We start from the raw sequence: 26,741 nt of genomic DNA on the forward strand, positions 1-26,741 counted from the left end.
AACACAAGAGAAGTACCTAAAAAATGACAAGTACTAAATGTACTTTTCTTGTCAATTCTACAACTAGCAAAATCCGTATTAAAAAACCACAAAGAGAAAGCTAAGAGGATACAGAAAACCAAATGCCATACTCGAGAGTGTGCTTGAGATACCTTAGAATGCGAAGTACACCAAGGATCTGCTGAAGAAGTTTAAGGAAAAAGTTGAGCTCGCCCATCACCGACATCTCAAACTCTTTACTCATAGTTTCTGCAAACTTGGCAACAGGTGGATGAGAAGAGCCACAAAAAATGATATCATCCACGTAAATCTAAACAAGTAAGAAATCATTGTCATGCCTGAGAGTGAACAAAGTTTTATCAGCTGACCCCATCACATACTCATACCCTAGCAAGAAAGACATAAGCCTATCATACCAAGCCTTAGGTAACTGCTTAAGCCTATACAAAGCTTTCTGAAGCTTGTATACTCTATGAGGGTATTTGGAATGCTCAAAGCCTATGGGTTGCTTGACATAGACCTCTTCCTCTACGAAACCATTTAGGAAAGCACACTTGATATCCATTTGATACAACTTGAAACCTCGGGATGCCGCAAATGTAAGGAGGATCCTAATGGCTACTAGCCTAGCTACTGGTGTAAAGGTCTTTCCAAAGTCTATCCACTCTACCCGAGTGAAATCCTGAGCTACCAGTCTAGCCTTGTCTCTTACTACAGACCCATCCTTCCCTTGTTTGTTTTAGAAAACCTATTTGGTGCCTATGGTGTGAACATTTGGGGGTGGCTTTACAAGGACTCAAACTTGGTTTCTCTCAAAGTTTTCTAGCTCTTCATGTATGGCATTGACCCAACTCAAATCAGAGAAAGCATGTCCAACATTATGGGGCTCAAAGAAAGCAACAAATGCAGAATCAGTGAAATGAGCATAATGAGCATAGTTGAACCTCGTTACCCTTTCATTGATGTCACCGATCATCACCTATAGAGGGTGTCGCCACTGAATATGTTGAGGAGCTTCGCGCTGCGAGATGATCTCCCCCTCAAACCTTGTTGGTGCAGGCTCGAATAAAGGTGAAGTGGAAGTTGAGGCTATAAGACCCTCTGACGGTGTAGAAGAGGCATGAACCAGCTCAAGAGCAAGTGTGGTAGTATGAAGTAGTGGATCATCCTCGTTATCCTCGAAAGTTGGAAGGTTGCCATTTACAAAGATGCTTTCGCTCATTTGCTGGCCACCTGCACACTCAAAGACAGGGCTAACACAAGGGATTGATTCATCAAAGGTCACATCATAGGACTCTATGATGGTGTTAGTGTCAAGATTAAAGACCCTGTAAGAATGACCATGAAGAGAATACCCTAAGAAAATGCCATCGGAAGAACACGACTCAAACTTGTCAATATTGCCACGCTTTAGGATGAAGCACCGTCACACAAAAACTCTCAAATGTGAAACCTTCAGCTTCCTCCCAAAATGTAACTTATAAGAAGTCAAATTCAAGATCAAGCAGAAGAAAATTCAATTAGAGATGTAGCACGCCGTGCTAATGGCCTCAGCCAAAAACTTAATAGGAGTTCTTTGCTCATCGAGCATTTTCCTAGCCATCTCCACCAAAGTGCGTTTCTTCCTCTCAACCATGCCATTCTGCTGAGGAACTCATGGGACAGAAAATTGATGCTCAATATCATGCTCAAGATAGAAAGCATCAAAGAGATAGTTCTTGAATTCGGTGCCATTATCACTATGAATTTCTTTCAATACACCAGCGAGTTCTTTGAAGAATTTCAAAGCTAAGCTCCAAAAATATGAAAACACTTCATCTTTGTTCACAAAAAAGAAGACCAAAGAGTAGCGAGAGAGGTCATCAACAATGACAAGAACATACCACTTCTCACCCATTGAATGAACCCGGGAAGGACCAACATTGTCCATATGGAGAAGTTCTCCTGGTCGTTCAGTCATCACTAGATTGACTGATGGGTGAGGAGAGGCAACCATCTTGCCATGCTGACAAGGAGCACGAACAAGGTTCTTCTCAAACTTGAGCTTGAGCAATCCTCGAATTAAACCTAGGGCACTCAAACGAGTAAGCAAATCAAAGCTCATATGCCCTAGTCTCTTATACCACATCCAAAGCTCAGAAGAAGGTTGAGCAAGTAAACACCGAGAAGAACCAGAAGACTCAAAAAAATCAACTCCAAAAACTCTCCTAACTCGATAAATCTTGCAAATCATGCGCCATAAGAATCAAAAACTCGAGAAGTATCACGTTTGAAACCCATTTCTAAGTCCTCATCTAGCAACTGAGGTACAGAGAGAAGATTGTATCTCAGATACTCCACCAAAGCCACATTTTTTGAGTGAAACTCTCATTCACTCTTACCATACATTTGGCCTTCACTCTTCCTTTCCGATCATCCCCGAAAGTGATGTACTCGTTCTACTTCATCAGGGTGAGGCTTGAGAACCATGATGCATCTTTGGTCATATGGCGCAAACAGCCAGAGTCGATGAGCCACTTGTTCTCCAGGCCTCGACCTGCCACCTACAGAAGAGAATAATAGTAGCTGGATGACTTAGTACTAGGGTTAAACAAAAATCCCTTGGAAATCCAGTACTGGGTTATCCACCCTGAAGCAGTGAAAGCAGATGAATACAAATCAACACTAGCACACTAGGGGTGAGAACAATGTTGAGGAAAACATGATCCGCCAAAGCATTGGGACTCAAAGCCTCTTACACGTGGACCAAAACCATATGAGTCATAGTAAAATCCACGCTAGACAAAGCCTTTGGAAGAAAACCGACGAGCATATAAGACTCGTGGGAGAGAGCGAGGAAAAGGCTCATGTACACCAACGAAGGGGCGGTACATTTTTCGGGTACTCCACTCCCACTCACACCGCTCATCTCTCTTACGACGAAAGCAAAACCCAACAATGTGACCCTTTCTCTGGCAGTAGGTACAGTGGTAGCGTCTCTCGGGAACTCAACTGCTGGTCATTTTAGTTTCTCTCACTAGGGCTCTCACCTTAGGTTGTGGAGCTTTCTTAGGTTGTGGTGCTGGATTCTTCTTGGTAGGCTATGGTGTGGGTTTCTTCTTGATGGGTTATGGTGTGACATTGATTTTGGACTTCTCAGCTTCTAGGGTAGTAGGTGTACTAAAAATAGTGTTACTATCCCCATTGTAATCTACTCTCTCAAATTCCAACCCAATAGCCAAACCCGTCTTGTCAGCACACATCTTGGTCTTGGCCAAGATCAAATTCATGTTTTCCTTGCCCTCTGAGTACTTCTCCACTAGAGAAAGGAGATACTCGTTCTCATCGAAGAGTTTCTGAACTTGCCCTCTAACCTAGCTGAGCTTGTCCTGAAAGATTATGCAAGTGGAACAGTTCTGCTGCATATCCTTCGAACACCCAGCACTCGCCAATCTAGATTCTAGCTCTTTAAGGTGTTTGTCTTTCAGTTTAACATCCTTTGCATGCAAAGGGAAATTCTTGCAAGCATATAAGAGAGTAGACCTAGACTCCTCCTCAAGGAGTTTCTTCTCGGCATTCTCAAGTCGACTGACAATTTGAGCACGCACATTTTCAAGCTTGGCAAGTTCTGTCATAAACAACAAATAACTCTCACACTCCTCATCATCAGACCTAGACCTAAGAAATGCAAGCTCTGAAGAAACAAACTCATACTTAGACCTAAGCTCCTTCAACTCACATGCAACTTCCTTAAGTAACCTATCATGGCTAATGAGAGCATCATTCAAGGTATCAACTTGGACAAAAAGCTGGTTGTAGGAAGGTAATACCTCAGAGGGATCAAGCTCAGGGTAGCTATCGTTGTTGTCATCCACCATGAAGTAGAGGCCGGTGAAGTCCTTGTTGTTCTTCTTCTTGTCCTTCACCGGCAGCTCCTCCTCCGAGCTAGAAGAGGTGTCGATGTCACTGAGAGCAGCCACGAATGTCCTAGAAGCCGCCTTGACTGCCTTCTTGGCCATCTTGTTATGATTCTTCTTGAAGCAGGGATTCTTGTTCCTCATCTTATGGTTGTTGTGGTTGTGGTCGCGGTCTTCCCTCTTCTTAAGCTTGGGGTAGTCCGCCTTGAAGTGGGTGGTATCACCACACTCAAAGTAGGCACAAGAACTGCCCCTCCTCCGGTCTCGGTGATTATTGTAGAAGTGGGTGAACTTCTTCACAATGAGAGCATGCAAGGTCTTCATCACCAAAAGTGTCTACCTGCTCCTCTGTGATAGAAACCAAAGAAGGCAAAGCAAAACAACTCGATGAAGTATTAGCACAAGAGAAGCTAGCTCCATCCTGATTGCTACCATTTGATCCGAAAACCAACGCCATGTTATGAGATAGGGGGTTTTCAAAACCTATTCGAGCCGCCTTGACTATCTCGGTGGACTTGAACTTGCTGAAGAGTTTATCATAAGTCAATGTGTCATAACTTGGCAACTCTACAGTGCTCAAAATCTTCACTTTCCATATGCTACGGTCAAAAGTCCCACTTGATCGCTCTCTCACGGTCAAAATAGGGCAGAATACCAGTGGATTGAAGATTACTAAAAATCCCATCAAAACAAGCAAACATTGCATTTAAAGACTCTCTGGAGCCTTGCACAAACATTTGATATTCTTGGTTATATGTGATTTGGCGTCTAGCTTTAATCTGATTAGTGCCTTCATGAAAGACACTCAGAGTAGACCAGATCTCCCAGGCAATACAGATATGCTGGACCCTGTCAAACTCATTCCGACTCAGACTTGTGAACAAAATTTTGTGGCCTTGCTGTTGGCCTCATACTATTCGATTTGAATATGAGTCGTGCGAGCAGCAAAAATCACATAGTTGAATTCAACTATTTCCCAAATTGCACTTCCTTAACTTAGAAGATAAGCCTCCATACGCACCTTCTAGTATGAAAAATCTCGACCATCGAAGAATGGAATTTTTCCCACTTCTCTCCATTGTCGCCTACGGATCACAAAGCTGGTTAAGATTAACAAGTGATCAAACCAGCTCTGATACCAATTATAAGAACGAGATTGACGACGATAAGGGGGTGAATAAGTGCTCAAAAATTTCTTGCAAAATCAATGACCTTCTCGTATTTGGATCACCAAACGCACCTCAAAATTCAAGCAGAAGCAAAAATAGAGAGAATTTTTAACAAGAGAAAATTGAAGTAATATGACTCCACAGATGTTATATGAACCATAGGTTCTATGTAAGATCAATCCATGTGTCTTATCACTCGAAAGATCATACTTGCAAAGAAACAAGAAAAGATGAATACCGAGTAACGAAATTCTCCAAGTTCATTGTCTAGAGGCAAGAGAATTAAAGACCCCATCACATAAGCGTGTGTATACAAATTTTATGCCTCTAGCAACAAGAAGAATGACCTCACAATGTGTTGAAATTTCAGCCCAAAAATCAAAACGAAAATCAATTTCGGAAACAAAAAACTTGTAAACTTGCAAGGGAACCAATATAGCGAAACTAGAAGGAGGTGAGCACAATAACATGAAAAAAATAAACTTCATTACAACATTGGTCAGCCCTATTTTAGATAGATTATAAAGATTTTTCTCACAAAGGTCTCACCTAATACATATGCTTTCACTCATCTTCCTCTCCTCTAAAACCTAGCATAAGACTCTCATATAGATGGCACAAATGGCTCAAAATGGCCAATTCACCTTCTCCCATTGCCCTACCTCTCTATTTATAAGTCTATACAACTTGACCTCTAAATTTCCTAGCTCTTTTCCAAAATACCCTTCTCTTATAGTATACTCGTACATACCACTAAGGGTATTTTAGTCTATTTTCTTCTTGATTCATCAGACGGCTGTGGCGTCTTCATGACTTAGCTTCATCTCAATACAAGCATCACAATGGTGCCACGTACTACTCTAGTTGTGAGGAATGATGACGTTATAAGAGGAGAGGGTGAATTAGAATACTTAGAAACCTAAACTAAACTGGCTCCAAAAACTTCACAAGATAAACCTATCTTAATTTCTTTCTAAATGTGTTCTAGGCTTATCTAGTGTGTCTAATTTATTGCTCAAGTGGATTGCAATATACTGTAATAAGGTAAATTGCAAGTATGTAAATGCGAAACATAAATAAGGTAGATAGACAAACTTGACACAAGGGATTTTTATCCCGTGGTATCGATGACATAAATGCCACCCCTAGTCCACGTTTGAGCTCCACCAAAGATATACTCCCGATCAGCACCCAGTCTTGACTCTTGAGCAAGCAAGCCACCAAGGTAAGGCCACAAGCTGAATGAACCACCAAGCTACCAAGACAAGGTCTCACCATTATCGTCTCTTCCGGTCACTTAACACCGTGATCACTTCGGAGCTTGAGCCACCAAGGCAATGGTCTCTGCGTCCCGGTACACGTATCTTGCCACCGTTCTACACCAAGTTGGAGGGTCAGCAAGGTTGAGCCACCAAGACCCAAGTTGTCGGTGAGTCACCAAGACTCTAAGGCGTATGTATACCACTTGGTATAAGTTAGGATCACTCCTTCATTCTTTTTTCAAGCTGCAGCACCTAGTAACAACTCACTCTAGGCCTATAAGCACCAATCACTCACTAATTATGTACTTAATTGTCATGGATGATCACTTTAAGTACTTTGGTGGCTTGGATGTCTTCTCAAATGTGTATGAGCTTACTCTAGATTACAGCAGCATGCCACACATTCAAATGACCAAGTGGAAGGGTATTTATAGCCTCAAACCCGCCAACTAGTTATTTTCCCATTAACTCAGAAAAGCTGTTAACACCGAATGATCCGGTGAGAATAGTAGTACTAACACCAGATCATATGGTGAGTACAACATCAGAAATTAGCCATTGGAACTCCACTTAAAGCCTCTGTGAACACCATACACTTCGATGTGTCTTCAAATCCATCATCGGATCTTCCGGTGAGTTATCTTGAGCTAGATCGCGCCACTTCTTCTCTGCAAGAAATGCTCTGGTGCATTGATCTTCAGAACATCAGACCTTCCAGTGGGTTGTTCTTTATTCTTCAACACTTGCAATCACCTCTACAAGAAATTGTGCTATACTCCTGTAATGCCCCAAAAATCATATAAATAAGTGTTGATCGAACATTTTAAAGAAGATGCAAAAGGTTGACCTTTTGACCCATCACTCAGATGAACGATCATAGACCACGTATGTGTAGAGCTCGTCGAAATGATTCCGTTTGACTACTCACATGTTATGTTCAGACTTCGGAACATGAAGCTGCGAATTGGACGCTTGAGATTCAAAGAGAAAAAAAGAGACCATCCTTTTCTTCTTAACCCTAGAGCCCTGCTCTCTCCCTCCCCACAGCAGCAGCCACCCTGCCTTCTTCTATACTTCACGTAGAAGGAAGAAAGAAGTGGGCCGGTGCCCCTCTCACCCAGGTAGAAATTCCTCTCCTATTTTCCTTGTGTTGAGCTCCTCCCCATCCCCTCTCATCTGCATCTTGTGGATTGTGGAGCTGCTCGTCTGTGCAGCAGCAAGGAAGAAGGAGAAAGGGAGAAGGGAAGAATAAGGGAAGGAGAAGGAGGAGAAGAAAGAGGAAAACCCTGAGCTCTTGTCAAGTTGCTCGTGGATGCCCTAGGTGAGGATTCTCCAAACTAATCCCCTCCTTTTGGGTTGATTTTTGTGGTTTAGATCTCGAGTTTAGAGGGGGCTTAGGTTGAGGTTTGGTCGAAATCTGTTTCGCCCTCGTTCTAAAAACCGTCAGTTTTGTGCAGTCCCTGTTGATATATCATCGTTTCAACTTGACTGATTTTCTCTGTCAAAAATCTAAATAGTAGTAGATCAAACCAGTTTTTTTGCCATCATATTGAAATATTTTTAGTGTTTGATATGAAGAAACGTTGTCGATTTTTTCATAATCTTTCCAACGGCGTAGAGAACGTTATCATAGGATGAGTAGAACTCCAGTTATGGCCTCTTAAAAGTTGATGTTGTTGTTTCATCGTCAACAAGTTTAGTCATGTTCAGAGCGTGTTTTGGCCACCATAGGGGCTTCAAATACAAAACGCTATAACTAGAAAGTGGTAGACAATGGAGTTTTATAGTTTTTGTAAATTTTTTAGAATTTTTAGATTTGTGTATTAATTTCGGGAAAAATGTGAAGGTTTCTGTCAGACTTTTTGGCACAGTTTTCAATGCTATTTTCAACAGCAGATTAGAGGGTCGTATTGACCTGATAAAAATATGGTTTCTCCACAAAAGATTTATCCATTTTTGTGTAGTTTTCAGAAGTGTGTTTTTTAGCTATGATATCTGTTGCAGAAAAAAGGATATGAAAATGTGAAGCCCTACTGCTTTTATTGGTAGAATGATGTATATGTTGTTTTTGTGGTTCTCTTTTGAGCGACGGCTTTGGGTGTTAGGATCGTGTTTCCTATTGTATGTGCATGCTTGTATGAATATTTTGCTGATGTGTGGTTCATAATCAGGTGGTGGTGCTCCTGATCGTGTTTGAAGGTTGTCGGTTGTATCGAAAAAAGGCAAGTAAACGTAGTGGTTGCTTTGCTACTAGCTTTAACTTGCTATTCATTCTACCTCCACCTAAATTATATGTTCATAATCATGATCCATTTAATATGAAATGATTAATTGATGTTTTTGATGAGGTGAGGCACGATTACTTATTTATATGTGGTTATGTTGCCTTATGCTCTCATATCCATAAACATTGTTATTATTGTGGTATATGTGGTTGATGAAGGCTATGAGGTGATGTGGTATTTACAGTTTCATATGCATTCATTTGCATTGCACCTCATATGAAGTAATATGTCGCCGTTTGCTGGCCGTGACTTGTACCGGTACGCGCCATACATTACCCAAGGAGGGGTACGGTGCTGCTTTACACCATGTTGGGTGTAAAGGCAGTGGACATGCATTTGCATTGCATTTGCATTTTTCAGTATTTAATTGAATTATTTTCTATTATTGAAGTGGGTGTTGAGAAGCGAATGCCTCTCCAGAAGATATGAGGATATGGTTTAATCTTTTTAGATGAGGTTTATGATAATCTTGGATGTCTAACTTGGTTTGTTCTTATGCTATTTTTACTCTCTTTTAAATTGATGTCTAATGAACTTGTAGTTTAAATAGCTTGTTAAAGCAGTTTGCTTGCTGAGATTTTATATCTCACACCACTTAATAACCTTTCCAGGTGCTTGATGCTTGCTTGCTTGGACGGGATGGGAGTAGCAGCAATTCTACACGTTATAATCACACATATTAATGCAGTAGTGGTGTTGTAATAATAATGCAAGTGTTGGAGTTGTTTATCTCTTAGTGTTGCTTAGCGTCGGTAAACTTGTTTTAGTTTGCTTTGTTGGAGGTCAAAAATTTAATGTCTTAATGCATTGGTTTTGCTAGGATACTTATTTGTTAGTGTGCGGTTTTATTTATGCACCCTATATCTATATTGTTGCTTCCACTTTATCTTGTTTAAGAGGTGGTGCTGCTGAAATTTTATAGTTTTGGCAAGTCAAGTGGAGTAGTTTGCAGCAGCATTCTAGGCTTTCGCGGTGTCTGGGGTGTTACAACTCCTGTGTGTACAAACGAAGCACCGGATTATCCGGTGGGTTGATCTTTAGTCTTCTGCACTTGCATTCTTCTCTACAGGAAATACTCTTGTGTTACCCAGTGCAGATCACCGGATTATTTGGTGAGATCCTTAGCCTTCTCCCCCTTTGTCAGAAATACTCCGATGAGTTCAACACACAGAGCACCAAACCATCCGGTGCAGTCATCAATCTTCACTTTGCTTCTAGATAAAATACTCTGGTGAGTTCAACCCCTGAATATCGGACCATTTGGTGAAGTCAATTATCTTGGGACTTCTCTAATTTAGTCAATGTTTGTCCCGGCTGCGATGACTTTTTGATGTATTGCATTTATAAGACATACTAACATATATTCTTGACAAATATGTTAGTCCCAATAACTATATTGTCATTAATCACAAAAATCAAAATAATAGCCTAAGAGGGCCATTTTTGCTACACCAGTCCTTCCACGGTTTTGAAGCCAAACCAAAAAACCCTAGCATGCTTCTCAAAGTATAACTCCTCACTTGCTTACACCTTATGCAAGCGCTCCGATGTTGACGCTTGTAGTTTTGCGATCCTGACCGTCGGCAAGTCTCTCCTACTCCTGATCTCTCGGGTCGTCTTGTCACTTGCACTAGCATCCCCTTCGCTTGACTTTATCAACATACTATCTCTATCTATCTTCCATGCTTTGTTTGACCTCCACGTGTTTAGATAGGACTCCACACGACCTCCTTGATTGTCCGGCACCGAGCACTCCGCTTGGCCCCGATCATCCTACCATCGACTGCTAAGTTGCATCCATCATCTACATACTATGAGACAAGCAAACATATATCTTCAACTTCAATTTCACTTAGTCTATAATCAATTTGCTCAAATAAAATCCCACATCAATTCAAATCTCATCAAAGCTCATACAAAACTGAAGACCATCAAACTAAATAAATACCAATATTAATCACTCATCACAGATAAACTAAAATACATTTTAATTTGGTTTCTCACTCTTGCCAAAGAAAGTTGTTAGAAAACGATATGCAAAGAAGAAAGTAGATCAACACCACAAGAACATACGAGCAGATGCATTACTGCTGTTTTCACTATATGTGGAGCGTTATGAGCGCATGGGATTTCCATTGAGTCGTCTACTCATCCTGTGCAGGTTCTTACAAAATATTTATATATATGGTGGTGGAATGAAGTGACCCAAATCTATAACCGAAACAAATCCGTTAATATGGAAGGATCCATATTAATATATCAACAGAGTTGACATGCAAAATAGAGGAAACAGGTAGAGCAGCAGACCGGCTGATATTTTTTTCCTGAAATGTAGCTGATGTTTTTTTTGTTGTTGTTAAGAACACGCAAAGCTTGCGAGAGAACCAGTTGTGCTATTTTTCATAGAAATTAATCGGATAAAAAGAACGTACAGGGAGTGCAGGCGAGAGGATATGTACGCGTACCATGCAGCAACGTTGGAGATGGACGAGTTGGGAGCCGATGACGACGCGTTCGAGTGCAGCTGCTTCCTCCAGTACTTGTCGACGTTGTCTGAGATCTCCTTGAGCCTGTCCTTGATGCCGTCCATCCTCTCCCTGAGGTCGTGGCGGACGGAGACCTGAGTGGTGAGGGTGGTGGCGAGCTTGAGCCATAACTACAGAAAAACTTATTAATATCGATTGAAAAATAATTTTATTATCAGTTTTTTAACCGACACTCTTAAATTGATATTGATAGTGTCAATTATCAGTGCCAGTTGTTCACCCGGCATAAATGCTATTTTTAGATAATAAAACAAGAGAAAAATGGCGGCAGCGGGAGCGGCATCCGAGCCGGCTTGGACGTCGCTCCGCCGCCTCCATTGCCGTCGCCGTTTCTGTCACCAGCTTTGACCATATACTCATCTCAAACAGAAGAACACAAGAAAACAATATCACCATAAACACATCTCTACCAGTACATAAGAACACAATCTCATTCATATACTTATCTCATCCAAATACTCATTTCTGCTAGTACATAAGAACACAATCTTATCTATATACTCATCTCAAATACAAAAACACAATCAAATCGAATGGAAAGAATACAAAGAGAGAGATCCAGTACGCGTCCGAGCCGCATGCCACTCTTGCGCTCGAGTCGCACACTGCTTGAAGGCCGGCCTCTGCTCGCTCCTGTGCCCGAGCCGCACGCCCTCCTGCGCTCGAGCCGCATGCCGCTCGGAGGCTAGCCTCCGCCCTCTTCTGCGCCTGAGCCGCCCACCGTCTGAGTTCACTTGTGGCTGTGGAGGAAAGGAAATAGGTAAGGGAGTGAGAGGAGGAGGAGGAGGAGGAGAAGAAGAAGGACGGCAACGCCCCTAAATTAGGAGAGAGGAGGAGATCTATTTCGCGAGAGAGAAGGGGAGAGAGAGGAGACCGGAGTGGCGGCTAGGAGCTCGCAAAGCTTGGCGCTCTCAATGAGCACAAGCTCTATGAGTGGGCTACTGCTCTTCGGAGGCAGTGGAAGGGAGAGAGAAAGAGATAAGATGGAGATAGAAGGAGGGAGGAGATGAAGAGATGAAGGACAAGAGCTGAGCCTAAGGAACGCAAGCTGAGCTAAAATGCCATTTAACAGAAATTTTAGATACATTCGTATCAATGCCGGTTCTTAACGATTAACGATTTTACTATAGTTTACGTATGAAGTTTAAGAACTGATACTGATATATCTTCTATCGTGATTTTTATTGAACCGGCACGGATAAAATATTACTTTTGACTCATTGTACTGAGCCAGTGGCCCCAGGCGGACCGTGCCGCGGCGAGCCTGTCGAGGTCGGCCTTGGGCAGGAACTCATCGAGCACGTCCTCCATGCGCGACGTCCCGCGTCTGCCGCACCCACAGCGCGATGTAGTTGTTGGCGCCCTTGCGCCGCTCATGGTCAGCGTGCTGGATGAACGTCTGCAGCCACTCCAGCTTGTCGCGGAGCAGCCGGATGTCCTTGTCCACGCCGCGGAGCAGCACCGCCTCCTTCACCAGGCGGTTCAGCACGAACGTGATCGAAGCAGAAGCCATGGTGATGGCCTCTCTGACTGGCTCCTCCTAGCTAGCCGACCGAGGCAGCGTGCAGCACACCGCTCAACCGCTAGCTATTTCGTGGTGTGTGAACATATTGTTGGCAGTTGAGTTGTTTCTTGCGTCCTCCTTTACCTCCATGTGTACATGCTCTATTTATAGTACATTACGATTTGCAATTGCAGGCGTTTCAACGAGATTATTTGGAGTTTCTGGAAAGGTGAGGTGTGATTTGTAAATGGGAGTTGGGAGTATGGAGTATGGAGCTGGGCTCTTTACCCGTAGCTAGTAGTTACGGCGTCTCGAACAAAGCTGAGTCAGCTAGCTACAAGCTAGATATTCATATCACTATTTGTCCTAAGGGAAGGAGAGAACGAGAAGAAATAAAAACTACTATCTCTGTTTTTTTTACTCCTCGTTAAGAATATTGATACGGTTTTTAACAAACAATTATTACTTTTGACAACTATCTCTTGATAAAAATTAGATAATATTAAAGTATTTTTTATGATAAATTCATTACTACTATTTTCATGTACTAAATCCTAATAGTTTTATGTATATTAATGATCAAAAATTTTAAAATTTGACTATAAGTATTTTAGAAAGACATCTATTTTAGAATGGAGATAGTAGTTACTAACTATAGTTAGTCTATAGCGTGTTTTCAGACACATGCAATTTTATAACCCTATTACATATGAATCCATATTAGTTTTTAAGAACCGCTATAGCTAGTTTATTGAAGAGGTTGTCTATGCTACGTACTGTAATATGGATAATACTCCATCCGTCCTAAAATATAGGACGTATTAAGATTTAAAAAAGTCTTTGAAAATATATTATGATTATTAATTTATTTTGCAATATATTATTAATTGCTACAAAATCAATATCGTATTGAAGGATTTATAAAATACTGATCTATTGATATAACTTTTATACATTATAATATACGTATAATTTGACTAATTATTAATCAAAAATTACAAATTTTGACTTTTCAAATCCTAATACGCCCTATATTTTATGATGGATAGAGTATTATAGCTAGAAAATTAACTATATTATTAGAGATACTCAGCGTCTCCAATAATATAGTGAACCACTAGCCAGGGATGTCAATGGGGACCCGATCTCTAATTCCCCGTGGGGAATTCCCCTATTAGAGGACAGGGATAGGAAAATTTCGTCACCTGCGGGATATAAATGGCACAAATTATATCCTCGTCGGGTCTAGCGGGAACGGGTATGAGGAAGTATTCCCCGTCCCCGTTTCCCCGCGGGGACCCATTTCAGCCCAGCGGTGGTGGTCCAGGCGTGCGCGACCGGCCCAGACGGGAGCTAGATATGTGACCCAAGCGGGCGCTAGCGTGCAGCCCAGCCAGGCACGACCTGACGCCGTGGCATGGTTCGGGTCGACCCAGTGGATGGCCTCGGCCCAGGTGGGCGAGGACAGGTTCCCTATCGGGTCTCCATTCCTCGCGTGGGGACGGAGATGAGGAAAAAATAGTCCCTGCAAGCGGGGGTAGGGACGGGGACAGGGAATTTTCCTTCGTGTGGGGACGGGGATGGGGAGCCATTCCCCCATGAGAAATTCCCCATTGACATCCTTACCACAAGCTATAAGAATTATTCATATCATTTATGGATAACCCTTCTAATAAACAAGCTATATTATTTTTTTATAATTTAATGCAGGCTCACATGTAATAGAGTGTTATAAGTCTGCAGCGTCTTTAAATGCGCTATTCATTGACTACACGTTACTAGATAGTTTTCTCTCCTCTCGCATTAACTCTCCTCCACATAGACTAAAATATAATAAAAACATCCTTATAGCTATCTAATGTGGATTACTGGAATCGCATTTACACTACTTTCAATGCTCTACCTTGACTTATGCCTTAAACATTAAATATAGGTACATCTACTTAGCATGAAATCCGATGTGGAAAATAATTAAATAATGAAAAAGAATAAGCTAGTGCTTTATAAAAGAAATAAGCTAGGCTCAAAATTCAAAAGATAAAAAATAACCAAATATGCAGTAGGGGATAGGTAGTGCCATCAGTACAAATTCTCACATATATTATTGATAATAAAAAGTTCTCTAAATACAAGTTATAAACATTATACATCAGGAGGGTTGTCTCCTAGCATATTGCAATCTCTCTCCTTAAAATAGCTATAGACAACAGTGACGTTACAGTGGATATGCACCGACAGCAAGATGAATTGTATTCTCGCTCCTTAAAAAAATAGCTATAGGCAACATACATATGGAGTGGGCTTAGAGCGGATATGCAAGGACAGAAAGATGAATACATAAAGATGACTCAAGTTAATGAGTAGCTCCGGTCAATTACACTAAATTCTTCATTCTCAGAGTCAGGTAGACTAATTAGCAAATTATATATGGTAGCTTAACTGGTTAGGTTAATTAACTCCAAGAAAACTTGGTTGTGACTAATTAGCACTACTGCAGAAGCTCCTATCCCTGCCAGCTCTAAAACTTCCTTCACTGTAGGTTTTAGAGCCGGTAGTGGATAACGGACAATGATAGTACCAGCGCGAAGGACTAATAGTGAAAGTGTTTTCACTGTAGGCTGAAGGCTCCAGCCAGCAGTGTTTTGCCTCTTCGGCCTCTCCCCTCTCCTCCATATCCTTCATCTCTCTGTCCTCCCTCTCTTTCCTTGATCTCTCCATCTCTCTCCCTCTCAATACATGCATAGAAGGAGACATATATTTAATGTAAATTAATAATAAATGCACCTTCATTAATATATAGTAATTTATATCATGCAATGAAGATGCTCAGCATCAACACACACACACACATATATATATATTAGTTCTCACATGTCACCCCCGAAAAATCGGTCGAATTGAGCCAGTCCAGTATCCCTCTACCTCTCCCGCGATGAGAATCGCATCTCCATAGGGACAACTTATGGCGTGTGTACCTTCGAGGATGTCGGGGGCCCGATGGTGGTGGAGCGAGGACCTGACCACGCCTGATCGATTGCAGCATCGTCTATGCTCCAGGATCACCGACATGTTAAATACATCAAAGTCGGACGTCTGAATCCCACTATGGTTTGAGCCTTCGGCCTCATCCGCAGTGCACTGACGGGCCACCCTCTTGTACTCATCCACAACACACTAATAGGCCAGCCTCTTGTCCTGGAATGCAGGTTGTGGTCAGTGGACAACAAGTGCGAGTGCACATGCAGTAAGCCATCACTGATGCATTTACCTTGCTCTCATGTGCTAGCTTGTTGTGCGAATAGTAACATAGAGTCAGAGTATTTCATGTCACCATACTACCGTAAGAAAGCTGTAGAAAGTACTTGGGCCAGTGAGTTGCTTGGGTGGTGGGCGGTAAAGAACTTCATGAAGCTGACTAAAAATGGTCTGTCTTGGATTCTAGATCCAAACAGCAAGGTTGACACAAAGGGGCAACGCAAGAATCAGTGTATAAGGAATGATATAGACAATGCTAAAGGAGCACGAGCCCGCAAGGTGTGCCTGATATGCAAAGATCCGCATTTGAGGGGGCGGTACGATCAGTATCTGGTGGACACTCTAGCATCAGACGAGCAGGTGAGGCATGTCTCCATTCGCAAGCCAAAGAAGAAGAAAAACCCTTCGAACGAAGCTCGTATTTAATGCATGGAGAGACTATTTCCATGTATTATTATTAATTGGATGGTGCCCTAATTTTGTAATATTCATCAAACTATGTGTTCAAGTCTTGTAATATTAACACATTGTTGTATTATGTAATATTCGGGCAACCTGAGTATGTGTTGTAATATTTGGACTATGTTGTAATATTTGGATCATGTTATATTATGTATTATTTGGAGTATCGGACAACCTAAGTATGTCAAGTAATATTTGGTCTATGTTGTATTATGTATTATTTAGAGGACAACATGATTATGTGGTGTAATAATTGGATCTTTTTGTAATATTTTGACCATGTTGTATTATGTAATATTTAGACTATCTGACTGCGTGTTGTAATATTAAGAACTGTTGTAATTATTCATAATTTGTTGTACTATATGATGCATTCGAACATGCTGCTATGTATCTTGTAATAATGAGTTTGATTTATCATTATTATTTAAGTTTTATTTCATTCGAGTTTAATTTTTATTTTGCATGCTTTGCATTTCATTATTGTGTGCTTCTCATATTCGTTATGTTATGCAGTACAATCTCTTTTTTTTTCTTATAGGTATGGAGCTCATTGATCTGATGATCGATGTGGAACACACTTAGAGGGCACCAAGTTGTACCCCACTTTGTGTCTACATACTTCGGACCACTGTTGAAGGCTTGATCAGCGTTGGATCCCGAGGTAATAAGTTCGTTCATTACATGTTTGTTATTCTAAATCCCTGGATATTTTGCTCTCATTGTTTATTTTTCGTCGGTTGAGGGCATCGGGTCTCTTTCCGTTGGCGCGTCTTCTCGACCCGATTAGGGACCGGGCCCCCGGATTCCCCTTGATCGGGCACTATTGACTGCACTTGTCGACCGCTGGATGCCGAAGACGCACACTTTTCACCTGTCTGTAGGTGAGATAACTGTCACGCTACATGATGTCTCCATGCTACTATTTGTCATTGACCACTTATGAATTTTCACTTCTTTTCTAGTCTCCATCGCCACTATGCGAGTTCATACAGTGGATCGATACTGAGTAGAGTGAACCAAATGTGTTTCTCCTGCATACCCAACACCAGGCGGCATGGAGACGATTCCATAAATGGAAGCCGATGAGAGGAGACAGGCGACCTGCAAACACCTACAGGAGGAAGAGTATAAGAGGAGAGAGGAGCAGAATCGCCTCAAAGCTAAGGGAGCGAAAGCGCGAGAAGGCACATCAGGCTCATGAAGCTGGACCTGAGATGGCGAGGAAGGGAAAGGACCCATGCTGCATGCAATAGAGTGTCAGTAGTAATCGGTTAGTTTTAATTTCCTAAGGCATGTTAGATTTAGAATCGGTTTCATATTTAGGTTACTTTCAGAGTTGTACCATATATGCTAATGTCATCATTACTTTTTGTATGTGGTTTCTTTAAATTCCCTAAGACATGTTATATTTCTCATCGGTACATGTCTATGATGGAGTGAAAAATGTATCGAACATGCCACTATTGCTATTAGAGTCAATGTATGGCATGTGGTGGTTCCCACACTTTAACATTTCAATATTAGAAGTTGTATTATTTAGTGCCGACATATGTACACTGACTTTTGCTCTGATTGTGCCTCATTAAATGATTCTTCCCAAATTATTATTATTAATAATAATAATACTAAAAAATCAAAAGATATTGAAATGCCATATGTTGGCACTTTGTTTGCTGACAGCCCTATCGGTATTCCACGTACCGATAGGCATGTCAGCTTTCCCATGGCCCGATAGCCTTTTCGGTATCCAATGAGGTAGTGGAACCCCAGGCCCACTGCCAAGTGGGATGTAGTTGGCACTCCACGTGCCGATAGGTATCTATTCTTACAATTTTGAGAATTTAGCTATTATTTTGTAATTTTCTAACAAAATAATATTATTAAAAAAATATTGGTGTTGGTCTGTTGGACGAATGTTAAGTGTTGACACAGCAGAACTGCCTCATTGGGTTATGCCCTTAGTAGCATATGCAGCACTAGCACACATCTGTCAATTATTTTGCCACCATGCCACATTAGTCCATTTGTGTTCATATGATCATCTCGTTCTGAAAAATGGAAGATTTTAATTTTCAGACTTGATGCATCTTATAGTAGGAGCTTGTGATTTCATTTGTCTGATAAAGAACAGGCTGTTGTCGGCCTTGTGCCTGTGAGGGCAAGTTCATGATATTGATGGTGGAGTTCTGTCTTTTATTTGATATCCTCCTTCATTTTTATCTCATGATTATGAGGTTCGATCTTTCTGATTTATCACCGGTTTCCTTTGACATATTCATTTTCTTATAACCGACTTGTTTCCATCCGATAGAAAAAATGTGAAGGTAAAATCAGTTTGGGAGTTTTCCCGACCATCGCCGTCGTTTTCAGCCCTAAGCCCCGGAAGATCCTGGCGTCCAAACAAACTGAGAATTGTCTGCGACAATCTGATGCCGGGGTAAATCTCTTCAAACGATGCATGTATGATTTTGGTTTATTAGTATAAAATTAAGTGTTTCAATTAATCTCTTGGATGTCAAATTGGTGTCAGTTGAGTCCTGACGTCTATTTTGTGGGTGTAACGAACCTCGTGCATCGATGTAAAACTAGCATCCCAAGCATTAATCGCTATCAGAAACTTTGCGTTCCAGCATGCTATCGAACTTGGAGCACAGAACGCCCAAACCAAATCACAATGTACGACAGCAGAACTTTGGAGCCGTGACAAGTATGTATGATAGCATCTGACAATGTTCCTCAAAACTGACCACAAGGTACTACGAGTATGCTCAACATTCCAGATGACATAACTGGCAAAATCTTCTCTAGTTCTATTTAAACATTCAGCATTGCCACAAGGAGACCGTCCTAAACAAACCAAAGGTAGATAAGATGACGACTGAGTATCTTCCCTCACTTCTTCTTACCAGCATCTCCAGCCTTTGTCTGCAAAATTAGCTCAACAAACAAATTTAGGTAGTGATCAACTACCAGAGCAATTGGAATACAATTATCAGAATAAATGTCAGCAAAGGACTGATACTGACCTTCTTCACACCACGGATCTTTTTTGCCCTGTTCTTCCGTTCCTTCATCTGCTTACGTGACTTCTCTACCTTGGTAGCAAGACCGTTCTGTCAAAAAAATAAAAACAAGATATTAGCAACTTCAAACATGTCTATAACATAGAAGCCCATGTTGCATCTAGTATGGATAAAAACATAAACGATAAATGACATTTAACTATAAACTGCATATATACACAGAAGTCGGTCAAACAGTGGCTAATGGCAAACAACAAAATGGTACCATCGAAAGGTTCCAGACAGTGTAGCACTACAAAGGTTCAGTAGCTGGCATAATTAGTGCATATGCAGTTATCTAATTCGGTCACATGTATCATAGTAAATCTGCCATCATTATTAGTTTCCACAATAATGTTAATGACGGTTTTTGCTAACGCAACATGATACTCCCTCCGACCTAAAATATAAGTCCATTAAGAAATTGACATGGTCTCCAATATGACCCTTTGATTAGAAATATCTGTGAAAAATATATTATTTCAAATAGCAAGATCAATATATTATGAAAGTATTTTCATGATGAATCTAACAACATCAATCTTATGTCATCGATCTATATGAAGTTTTAGATATTGATGGTCAAAGTTAAAAAGGTTTGACCAACAACAATTCTAAATGGACTTATATTTTGGATCAGAATGCTAATAGTGGCCTTTTTCGTACGAGTCAAAAACATCGCTTGTGTAGATAGGTGGTCGTCGTTTGAGCTCGCTAGATCATGAACACAAGAAAATAATAACACCGATGAGAGGCTAAACCTAAATAGCCAGATGTACTTAGGTGTTTGGTCATACAACCATGAGATTGGGAGGACATCTTTTGTTAAAGATAGAGAGAACATTCACAACAGTAAGCCACATTACCAAAGAAAAAATCTAGTTTCCTCTTGAATGAAAAGAACTATACAGCATCCACACTAACAACACATCGCAAGATCAACATGTACTAGACGCTTCTCATATGCACATAATTATCTAGAAACTGAACAATGGTTTGACTTCAAGAAATACAGGAATTTGTGTTGGTGTCGCTATCCGATTCTCGAACAGTTGACACAAAACATCACATCACTTGTGTACTAGCTTAGAACCATTTAAACATCAGAACATTGTCCATTGAGACATTTTGAGCGAAACTCAATTACACGTTGAGATAAGAATTGAGAAAATGTACAAATATTCACCTAAGTCAGCTACAAGCTACACATTAGTATCATCAGCAGCAAATTCGTACCATGACTACCCTTGATCACACCACTTATTGACAAATAAAATGCATCCACTAAATCAGCAACATGATCGACTCAAAATTCACAGGGAAAGCCAACAACAAATTACATAGCAGGCGGCGCCAGTCAATAAAGGCTGCACCTATAACTTTGAAACTGCGCATAGCACAATCTTGGTATAAGCAAGTGCCATTTTAATACTAAAGAAACTATATCCGGATTAATCACACGTTACTACACTAGAACACGTAAGCCACGAACTCCAAGTGCGCAATCAGATTAAACTATGACATCGTAACGCAATGCAGCAAGCAGGAGTGAGAAAGGGCGTAGCTGCGCATACCCTGATGAGGCGGTACTTGGGCTCGAACTTCTTGGCGGCCTCGAGGTTGTCGTAGATGAGACCAAACCCTGTGGATTTGCCGCCTCCGAAGTGGGTGCGGAACTTGAAGACGAAGATGCAGCTGGTGTCCTTCACCTCGTACAGCTTCGCCAGCCTCTCCTTCAGCTCCGCCTGCGCGACAACACACTCTCAAACCCTAAGATCCCGTACACCACCAAGCCAGGTAACCAAGAGGGGGGAGGAGTAGATCCCTGACCTTGGAGACGTTGGGGCGGCCGGGGTGGATCACCTCGAGCACGAACTGGCGGCGGGAGAGGAGGCGGTTGGTCATGAACTTGCGCGTTCGGAGGGTCACCGCCGCGGCGGCCTTCGTGTCTGCCATGGCTGCGCTCGGTTTCGGTCGACCGGCTGCTTGCTGCTGCTGCGGCGGCGGCGGCGGCGGCCGGAAGGGAAGAAGGGAGGCGGCGGTGTGAGAGGCCGGGCGTGTAGGTGGAGGGGAGTATATGTAGTGAAACCCTAGGGGTTCTTTTTGGTGATGTGGACCGAGTTGGATTTGAGCGGCCCACTTTAGCTCTTGGTGGGTTTGGACCTCTTGATCGCTTTAGAAGTTAGTATTCGGCTTGTTATGAATGATGGGTTTGGGCCCATTAATCACTGCATAGACATGTTCAAAATTATATGTGACTAGTCAATTGCCCATGCGTTGCAACAGAATAAAAAAAAATACACAAGATATTATAGTGGATTGGCTAAAATTGTATCACCTCAATGTCCAGATGCGGATGCTATAGTGGGAGGGATATGTAGAGGTGAGGCTGACGAGTTACATTGAATCCATGTTCCTCACATCATTCTAAATCAAACAAATTCCTTGGTACCAGCTGGAACAATTCTAATTCAAACAAATTCTATCACCTGCCTCTCAGACTCATCAGTCTAAAGGCAAGCAACATATAATTCCTCTCAATCCTAATCATTCCAATTCCTCTCAATCCTAATCATTTGCAAAATTGCACGGAACCAACAGTAATCTCAATTCATCTTGATCCACTTCAGCTTTAGATTTCACAACACTGGCTTCCACCAGTTCATCACAAAATGCAAGAGTCGACTCCAAATTATCCTCATTAAAGTTGAGATCAATATAAAAGCTGTATATATCTGGTTCAGCTGTCAAACCCTCCTTCCTCATCTCATCAAATAATTTTCTTGCCTCAACAAATTTCTTCTTTTTATTCAGCAATCTTACGAGAGCATTGCATGAGGTTGCAGTAAGTCACAAACCCTTCTATATCATTTCATTGTGGAAATATAGGGCTTCATTCATATTTCTTGCGTTGCAGTACCCCTTGACCAATATATTGTATGTGTTCTCATTCGCTGCCACCTCCTGAGAACTTGCTGTCACATGTAGATTTCATATTATTGTCAATGCAGTACTTGCTTCATAAGAGAATTGTAGGTTGCAGCATTCATGTGGATTTCTTCTCCAGCATCCATTCAACCAGCTTCTTTCCTCCCTCTACCTGACCTGACATGCAGAAAACATTCATTAAAACATTATAAGTCACAATATTAGGCTTAATTCCTTTATTTAACATCTCCTGCAGGAGGTTGTGAGCCCTGTCAAGCTCCCCTGACTTGCAGAATGCATCAATAAGAGTTGTATATGTGTAAACATCTGGTTTAAGACCCACTATATCCATGTCTGCCATAGTCCTCATGGCCTGCTCCAGGTTGCCAGCCTTGCATAGGCCATTGATCAGGGAGTTGTATGTGTGAGCATTGAGCTCAAGCCCCTTGTTTCACATCTCATGCAATAGCTCATCAACAGCCTGAACATCTCCTTGCTTGCATAGTTCATCCAACAAAGCCGTGTATGTCACCACATTCGGTGTCACTCCCCTCTGCACCATTTCATTATGCACCCGAAATGCTTCCGCCATCTTCCCTCTCTTGGAGTACCCATCAATGAGCACTGTACATGTGACCTCATCAACATCCAACCGCTTGGCCAACATCTCCTGAAGAACTCTCTCTGCCTCTTTCAACTCGCCAGCCCGGCAAAGCCCATTAATCAGCGTGGTATATGTCACCCCATCAGTTGCCAACCCTGTTTTCTGCATCTCATCAAACCACCTTCTTGCAGCTGCCAAATCCCCTTTACTGCAAAAACCGCTCAAGACCGTTGTGTACACCGCCTCATCCAATATCACCTTACGCTGGACCATATCCTCCATCACCATCAAAGCATCTGAAACCCGCTCTTTCTCACACAAAAAATGCAACAACACTTGTATACATTGTTGCATTCGGCTCCACCCCTCTTGCCACCATTTCATCCAACAGCATCACAGCATTCTCTAGCTCACCAAGAGCACAGTAACCATGGACAAGAATCCCATATGTGACAACATCTAGTTACGACGCCATTTCAGCGAACAGTTGGCGTGCATCCTTCATGCAGCTAACATTGCACAGCTCTCTGAGGAGTATATTGTAGGAGCAAACATTCTTGAAACAACTCGATGGCTTCATCAAGCGGGAGGCGGGAAAGCGTGACGTTGCAGGCCTCCGAGGAGGGGGTGATGCCGTACTGGCGCAGGCGGCGGAGGAGGGGCGCCGAGGGGAGGCACTGGAGCAGGAGGTCGAAAGAGGCGGGTCGGAGGAGAAGGCCCTATAGGTGGAGATGAAGTGCTCGACGAAATGCCGGTGAGGAGACGGGAAGCAGACGGCGCACACGAATATGGTGTTCGTGGCACCGGTGTCATGAACGGCGAGGTGGGCGGAAACGGTGAATCATTGGAGGAGGTGAGGGTGCGGGAGTTGCTGGGGTGGGAGGGGAAGAGGAGGAGGAGCGGGAGGAGGCGGCGGGTGAGGTGCGGGTGGGAGGCGAGGAGCAGGAGCGCGAGGAGGACATGGATCGGGCAAAGGAGTGGGAGGAGCGGGAGGGGCGGGAGAGAGACGGGGTCCGGCGAGGCAAGCACGGCGGTGGCGAGGCGACGCGCGAGGGCATCGTCGTCCGGCGAGTCCGGGCGGGGCGGGTGGTAGTCCGGGAACGGGCGGGGCGCAGCGGTGGCCGTGAGTTCCGCAGTGGAGGTCGGCAGCACGCGGCGATGTTCGCGGCTGTGTGGGGACGAGGAGGAGGTGGTGGCGTGGCTACGTCGGGCGGCGCGCTCGTGCCGGAGGTCTCACGCGTGGATTAAAGTGGAGGAGCGTTCGCTGCGGAAACGACGCGATAAAGGAGCGTTCACTGCGGCGACGTCTGGGAGTGAGGCCCGCCCTGGCAGCAGCGGCGGGAGACAGGCGTTGGGCAAGTGGAAGGCAGATCCACGGCGTCTGATCCATTGCAGCGCGTGGGCTGTGTAGATGAATCGGATGACGATGCATGTCACGGCGCATAGAGGAGGGAGGCAGAGGAATCTTGCGGAGGCAGAGGAATATTCTGGCATATCATACATGCCTTACGTTCTTTTTAAGTAGGAGAGATTTTTTTGATGAAATTTCATACAACAATCGGCTTTTTTGGTGTGTTTTCAATAGAATTTGACGCGGTAGGATGCCAGGATACTATGCATTGCGTACATTACCCCCTGCCCGTGTACGCACACCTCCTCCCTCGCCAACCCGTTGTCATTGCCCTTGCTCCTTCTGCTCTCTTCTGCGCTCTTCCACCACCGTCACGTTTCTTGGATCTACATGTGCTCCTCTTTTCACATGCCATGGGTCACTGTCATCACCTCAATGCTCTACCTTATGCGTGTTGCCAACGAGGTGGAGCTGGAGGAGGCAGGCGGCACAGTCGCTGTGGAAGACGGCATGACTGGGGTGGCCGCCCGGGGCAGGGCGGAGGTCGCTCAAAGCCAGGATGGGGAATGGGGCTCGTGTGTGACAGGCGTCGGAGAATGGAGTGGTGTGTTTTAGAGTTGGGTTGGGCCGTTGTTGGGAGAAATTATGAGGAGCAAATTGTATTCTAAGTAATTATTAGGACGATCATTTACATAATCACGACAATAATAATTAACCAGAATCCAATACCAATAGTCTCAACATGTGTTTTATATCCAAGATCTGAACACGTGTCTTTACAACAAGCTTTGTCACATCAGGACATAATAAAGAGCGAGTAATGAAAATAGATTACAAGTCCTTAAGTGATCGCAATTTCAACCATTTACAGAAAACAAATGCTAGGAGGACAAAAGAACAGTTTCCACTCCTAGCTAGTTATGGTTACTAAGTACCAGAAAAATAAAGTATAAACAACAAAAGATGGGTAGCACTATTTTACCTAAGGCACCACCCAAAAACCATGTTTACTGAGTAGCTCGCACTACTTTTGTTTGTCACCAACATCGACAGGCGTGAAGTAATTGTACACTAATTCCTCCTCACCAGCAAAACTCATCAAAACAAACGTGAGTACGAAGATACTTGAAGACTTAATTCATAATGGAGACATATAATAACCCGACTTTAATGATTATGCATTTGAGGATGCATAGCAAGGAATCGGCCATAAAGTTAAATGATCTCATATGCAGAAACATTTTATCAACTTAAAAGTGTGAGCATCTACAACCTAATAACTATATCCTTCGATCCTGAGAACATCAACATAAAAATAACAGTCACTCGAACCAGCCCAACTCATCATCAACCATCACTATCCACTCCCTAACATACCATCACCACGGACAACGAAACTCTATGATTGATACGGATGGACAAAAGCATGCTCATAATCGAGAGCGCAACAATTCGAATTGATCTTACACCCTGCAACGGTACATCTTTATCCATACGACTCGGGTCCATCCTCTTGGCCCGCGAGACAACATTTCTCATACCCGGAACTACTCACTTGCACATGCCCCTATGGCATCGTGGTTATTGCAATCGTATCCCGAACACCTTCGACAACCGTCACCTTGCTTCTTCTTATTCTTTTTCTCTTACGCGTCATAGGGACGCACGATAAGCGTTAGCATGGTTTATGATAATCGATTCATTTGTATATTTATTGAATATATGAAAGAACGGAAAGTGCTTAAGCCAACAATAAATAATGGTCGGTGTTTAATCGACGTATGCGGTCTATGGCATTCGGGTTCCTCTCCCGATCTAACCCTAGCACCACCCACATCTCGTCTCATCCTCACACTCATGCTTCCCAACATCATCATTATCTTTGTGACCAATTATTAAGCTTATAGCTTGAGAATGATAGTTGAACCATCGCTCGACTTCTACCAAGGATCTATTCATTGCTAAGTATCTCAAATAACTTTTAAGTTAGATAACAATATTGTTATACCTAGGTTACAAGGATAGGGATCATCAATAATTCAAGGTAGGAAAAATGTATCAACGTAGATTCTACCAACAAAACCCGACATTGACTTGCTAACATACATAAAGTGTTAATTTATCAATTTAGACATCACATGATCCAAAGTATAAGGTAGAATATGCTTAGATGCTTGCCTTGTTTATTCGACGCTTCGCTCACGAAATCCGGTTTGGTGTCGGCCTCGACTGCGTGAACCGTCTGTGGGCCACTCTCTAGATAATTCAAGAATGAATCGAATAACCCAACGAACGATGAAAATGTATGCTTATGATGCATGATCGTGAACAACATGAAAGGCACCATGTTTCGAAAACATTTGCAAAGAATGCTGAACAATTCAGGTTATGAAATGTTTGAACCTCACATGAGG

The 26,741-nt window shown here is 42.6% G+C and overlaps 1 protein-coding gene and 1 pseudogene across 1 annotated transcript; both read right to left on the minus strand.

Moving 5' to 3' along the window:
- Positions 1–19,073: 19,073 nt before the first annotated feature.
- On the minus strand, positions 19,074–21,506 carry LOC133883603 (small ribosomal subunit protein eS24z-like). Its single transcript, XM_062322979.1, has 4 exons — positions 21,275–21,506; positions 21,019–21,189; positions 19,409–19,495; positions 19,074–19,307 (listed from the first exon to the last, which is right to left on the minus strand). Exons 1-4 carry the CDS (start codon positions 21,398–21,400, stop codon positions 19,275–19,277), a joined length of 417 nt encoding a protein of 138 aa, XP_062178963.1. The 5' UTR covers positions 21,401–21,506; the 3' UTR covers positions 19,074–19,274.
- A 295-nt stretch (positions 21,507–21,801) lies between these two features.
- LOC133930097 (pentatricopeptide repeat-containing protein At1g05670, mitochondrial-like) overlaps positions 21,802–26,741 on the minus strand; it is a 34,403-nt pseudogene continuing 29,463 nt past the window's right edge.

This window comes from Phragmites australis, chromosome 10 (genome assembly GCF_958298935.1).
Source record: "Phragmites australis chromosome 10, lpPhrAust1.1, whole genome shotgun sequence".
Taxonomy (NCBI): domain Eukaryota; kingdom Viridiplantae; phylum Streptophyta; class Magnoliopsida; order Poales; family Poaceae; genus Phragmites; species Phragmites australis.

Bases quoted from the DNA above. Each gene is read 5' to 3' on its own strand.
- LOC133883603 (XM_062322979.1), bottom strand. From the start codon at position 21,400: ATGGCAGACACGAAGGCCGCCGCGGCGGTGACCCTCCGAACGCGCAAG. The intron at 21,190-21,274 runs GTCAGGGATCTA...GTTGTCGCGCAG, and splicing joins GCCGCCCCAACGTCTCCAAG to GCGGAGCTGAAGGAGAGGCT. The intron at 19,308-19,408 runs GTCAGTATCAGT...CTAATTTTGCAG, and splicing joins AGATCCGTGGTGTGAAGAAG to ACAAAGGCTGGAGATGCTGG.